Source organism: Poecilia latipinna, unplaced genomic scaffold, assembly GCF_001443285.1.
Source record: "Poecilia latipinna isolate Pla-1442-1.1 unplaced genomic scaffold, P_latipinna-1.0 Scaffold909, whole genome shotgun sequence".
Classification (NCBI taxonomy): Eukaryota; Metazoa; Chordata; class Actinopteri; order Cyprinodontiformes; family Poeciliidae; genus Poecilia; species Poecilia latipinna.
This window is the reverse complement of record NW_015113525.1, coordinates 42,817-47,879: the sequence shown is the minus strand read 5'-3', so window position 1 is coordinate 47,879 and position 5,063 is coordinate 42,817. Positions and strand designations below refer to the sequence as shown.

Genomic DNA, 5,063 nt, shown 5'->3' with positions numbered 1-5,063 from the left:
TTTAAGTTGATGAAGTTGATTCGTCAACAAAAAAACAAGTTTTCTAAACATTGTTTTTATGTTCATTAATCTTGAATTATGAGTTTTAACTTAATGCTGCAAACCAAATAATTATTTCACAATATGCAAGAAAAAACTGCCCTCACCTAGTTTTAGAGCACACCTTTTCACTCATGTTATCAAGTTAAGCTACTTATTTTACTTTAGAATAAATTAAATTCTTGTTTGAAATTGCATGAATAAAATTTCTGATCTGATAATTAATTTTATTAAACGTCAGAATGAATTCTGCTCAGAAACATTTAGTGTGAACAGGACATGATCCTGAAGCTTTAAAATAAACATTTGCCTTAATAAAACACAAGAGTCAGGACACAAAAACATGCCGCTAAGCATTCTGGGAAATAGTTCCCACTCCTGTCTTTTTTGTCTTTCAGTTCTTTAAGTGCAAACCTAAAAACTCTCGTTTATTCAACTATTGGAGGTTTGACAAAATGAATCAAAAGTTAACAAACTTTCTACTTTAAGTTCATTTTCACAAACTCACACGTTTAGGTGGATATTGGGGCAAACAACTTCTCCAAGTTTGAAAACCGGTTAGACTGTCGTCTGGCTGAAACGTTTCTGATTAAAGTCTTCAAAACAATATTAATGTCGCACCATTTCTGTAGTTTAAACTCCTTTTAACATGCAGTTGCTAGCATGTTATGTGTTGCAAGTGTCCAGTCAGAACAACCAACAGAAAATTGCACAGAATCATAGCTTGACTACAAAAATGCTCCTTTAAATGCAGCAAGCAAGCGAAAACCTCTGAGGGTTTGCATGTGTTGCTGCGAGAACACAAAATAACCAATGTTTTGCAGAATAAGCGAGATGTACTCAAACTAAATTTATCTAGTGGCTTTTATGCATTTCTGCATAGATAAAGCAGCACTGTGTCCCTCTATTTAAAAGAAAAATAACACATTTGAACACTTTCTGTTTTAATGCACTTCTAAAGAGAAACACCTCTGGCATTTTAAATAAATTAGAGTCAGCATTTCATTGTTTCCTGACAGTTTTTGGCATGAACACAACTTCCTTGGTGAGATTGTGGTGACTCATTATCTTGGTGGCAACATATCTGGATACTAGCTGCTGCCTGCAGGAGCCTGGAGCAGCAGTGGGAACTTAAACTTGACAGTGCATACCTACCAGGTTTGATCATTAGAAGTTGAAGCAAGACTGGCATCCCGCCATGACTACAATCTAATCATGTTCCCTGCTGGCAGCTCCCAGGCTGCTATCTGCATGGGGTCTCGCCACCACTCTGGCTCTAGTATAAAAGGCTCTCACCAAGAAGCAGAAACAAACAATTCACCAGCTCCAGTTAGAAAAGAGGGGGTTTATCTAAAAATACCGTCACCCAAAACAAAGCAGGGCTAACTTTTTAAGAGAATATCAAACGTAAACCGTTCATCGGTGCAGGTTAGGTTTTGTTTTTTGTTTGTTTGTTTACATGAAGGAGCTTTGACTATTTTGTTCTATTGAGACATTAATTCAAGTTCTTCTTTGGCTTCTTTTTGCAAAACAGATAATTATTTACCCTGTGAGATAAGTGCTTGGTGACGGCTGAGAGTGCGTTTGTTCCTGTTTACGGGAAAGTTTCCTGCCATTACGCATATTCTAGCCGTCTCTATTGGACCCATTATTACTTATTGATGCTTCTTCTCTTGCTTGCAAATGTAGAAATATAAAGTGAAGGCTCATGTCCTGACCATCAAACCCTGTAGAAAATAAATGCAAAGGCTGCTGCAGGCAGGAAGTGAGACTAGCGGCGGGTTTGTGTGTAAAGCAGAGATGAATAAAGTCAGACTTTACGTCCTTTATCGCTTCTACTTGTTTCTTCTCTGACGGTAATTAAAGCCAAAATAATGGCAAAGGTCATTTAGTAGCAATTTTTTTGAAAACTTTGTAAGCTAACAAATTTAAACAGAATTTAAAAAGATCGCCAGCGATCTCATGGTGCGTTAAAGATGGTCGTAACTAAAAGCAAAGTCTTCAGCTGCTGTTGCTGTTTTCAATGTTATGTTAGTCTAAACATGAGAATACAAATGGGTTAATACTTCAGGAGTTGGTGAAAATGACATTTCAAGGCTTTCTCAGGTGTTTAGGAAATCAATAGCAGAATAAATCAGAAAGTAACTCAAATCTTTTCCTAATGTGTTGTGTGTTTCTACCCCATCAAAACAAAAGACTCAAGTTGTTTTCTGACGACTACAGCAATACTAAGGAAAATGTGTGGCTCAGCCGAAATCTGACACCACTGACTACAGCTGGTGTGAGCAAAAAGAGGGAGATGTTGTCATGGAATCACAAAACCTTTATGCCTATTGGTACATGACTATACTTTGTAAGAACAAAATTAATTGATGAATAAATCTGAAATATAATTTCTCATGCATTCAAGAAAGGCGTAAGGAAAATCAGGGTTGACCATCGTCAGCATCACCTCCACAATATTTAGTAACAATATTATAACGACACTTTCTTGACATCATCCTGGTCTAATTTATACACTTGAGAACTAAACGTGGAGCTAGTTTTTGTTTAAGGGAAGAAACACGACTTACTAGTTCCTGACAAATAAACTGATGGTGGAAGCACAGAAACCTCTCACATTTCAGGCCCTTAGTAAATATGAAATAGCAGATTTTCTATCTAATCTGTGGTTGTCAGGGAAACATAAGTGAGGAAATAAAACTTAAGTTTCCCGCTTGTTTTCACACTCAAACTGTTCAAGGTCACAGAGCGAACGACTTCTTACACTACTGAAAAACAGGTTACTAGTTCCCATTTTAAAAGTTTAAACACTTCATGACTAACACAGAAACTGTGGCTGTAAAACTGTATGAGCAAAGTCATTTTTGCTAATTATGCTGAGGCCATTTCCTCTCATTTGCTGGATAGTCTTGCAATTAGTTAAACTTTGTTAGAGAGGATTTTATCGCCTCAAGACAGAACAGAAAGTTAAGTGAAAGCAAACTCAGTGTTTAGGACTTTTTCATAAGAAATCAACTTTGCTGTTTAAGTCTTCTAAAGCCTAATTGTTACTCTGACACAAAAAGGATGTTTGTTTGTTTGTTTTTTAAGCTTTCAGACTGACAGGCCGTTAGAAATGGTTCTGTGTGTTTTACAGCTGCCTGTAAATGCCTGGGCTCTCCTCTAAAGCCCTCCTCCATGTCACAGTGACGTGGTGGGCAGAAAGTGCAACGTGGACGGAGCAAATAACAACACGAAGCATGAACCGAGAGCGATCCAGTGTCCACCTCCGCCCCCAGCCTCGTCCGTGCGCCTACCTGTTCTGCCAGCCTTGGATCAGGTTGGTGTATTTGCTCAGCACTCCTTCCAGCTGCCTCCTCCGCGCATGCAGCTGCTGCTGCTGCTGCAGACTCACGCCGCTGCCCTGCACCGTTCCCCGGCCGCCTCCAGCTCCAGCCGAGCCTCCCAGAGAACCGGAACCGGGGCTGTGCGAGCCGCTCCGACTTGCGGGCTTCCTGGGCGACGACGCGGAGTTGGTTCTGTTGGTCCCGGGACTGCAGAGCGTCTTTTCCATCCTGGCTTCGGGACTACAGAAAGCTGGTGGAGGAGAGGTGGAAGAGGAGGAGGAGAAGGGGGAGGATGGGGATGGAGCCGACGCAGCAGCCTGTAAGTGGAGGGATTTCAGCAGAGCATGTGGTAAACAGAGCGACGAGTGTCCGCTGAGCTGAAGCAGAGGCAGTGGATGTTCATCAGCTGGTTGAAGCGTCCCTCGATGCGACGGGAAGCTGACATAATCCTCGGTGTGTTGAAGCCGTGCTCTCTCCTCTGCAGCAATGTGCGCTGTGCCAAAGTGTTTCTGCTCCAGCGTTTTTCCTGCTGGGAAGGAGAGCAGCGCGCAGACACTCCCACTCCACACTGAGGACCGGCCCCCGGATGTTGCAATGCAATGCAAAAAAAAAAAAAAAAAAAGGGAGGAAAACCCTGAGATGAGTCACGTTTTGCACCGAAACTCAGCAGTGTGTTGTCACAGCTGCAGGAGCAGCACATACCAGGAAGAATAGCGAATTATACTATGATGCATGTGAAATATCAATCCTATCAAGAGGAAAACCGATTAAGATATGCCTTACCTAATAAAATGTTGAGTTTTCTTCATGAAAAAATCATGGACCCACTCAGTAACACATGTACAGATGCAAAAAATAGAATATTGTGAAAAATCTCAACAGTATCTGTCACTTATTTCAAAAAGTGAAACGTAAATATGCACAGAAGAAATATTTCCAACCTTTATCGCAGTTTTGTTTATCAATAAAATAGTTACATTTACTCAGTTACATTTACTTGAGTAACTTTTAGGGAAAAAATACTTTGGGGAGTATTTACTACACCGTACTTTTTACTTTTACTTGAGTAATTTTATTATGAAGTATCACTACTTTTAGTTGAGTAAAATCTTTGAATACTCAACCGACTGTGAGCAACTGAATGGAGAGAAAACTTGTTTTTACCAAAAAATTAACAAGACACAGTCAAACACCTGCAGTTTTTTTTCTTTTTAAGTTTCATCACATATATATTGAAAGAATATATGAATTATTTTTATTTTAGTATTTAAAATACCAACATTTTCACATAATTATAGTTTGGTCATTCTTTTGATGTCATTGACAAAAATTAAATGACTGAAGTTTTGATCAGTTACTCTTGAGTAATCTTTACACCAAATACTTGAGTATTTTTTATTGGAAGGCTAGTAAAAATATGCTACTCTTCCTTCAGTATGATTTTTGGGTACTCTGTCCAATCAAATTGTTTTTATTCGTGTCAAGACAAATATGGGTCTTTATTCTGCCTTGCCAGTAACAATTTTGTTGAACCATTTCCTGAGTTATGAACATTAAACATCTGCCTCACTTGAAAGCCATATTTTCTTATATTTCCAATCATCAAGTTTGGCTAAAACATGGAATTTCCTCCCACTAAATCTACTAATCAAATCAAATCAAATTTTATTTGTATTGCACATTTCAGCAGCAAGG

The 5,063-nt window shown here is 39.1% G+C and overlaps 1 protein-coding gene across 1 annotated transcript in view; it reads right to left on the bottom strand.

Moving 5' to 3' along the window:
* The window catches only part of LOC106957507 (oxysterol-binding protein-related protein 10), a 133,512-nt gene extending 129,394 nt beyond the window's left edge, over positions 1–4,118 (bottom strand). The window contains exon 1 of the mRNA XM_015048883.1: positions 3,339–4,118. Within this exon, the coding sequence (XP_014904369.1) occupies positions 3,339–3,595 (257 nt within the window). The 5' untranslated portion in view covers positions 3,596–4,118. The remainder of the gene's footprint in view (positions 1–3,338) is intronic.
* Between the last annotated feature and the right edge of the window lie 945 nt (positions 4,119–5,063).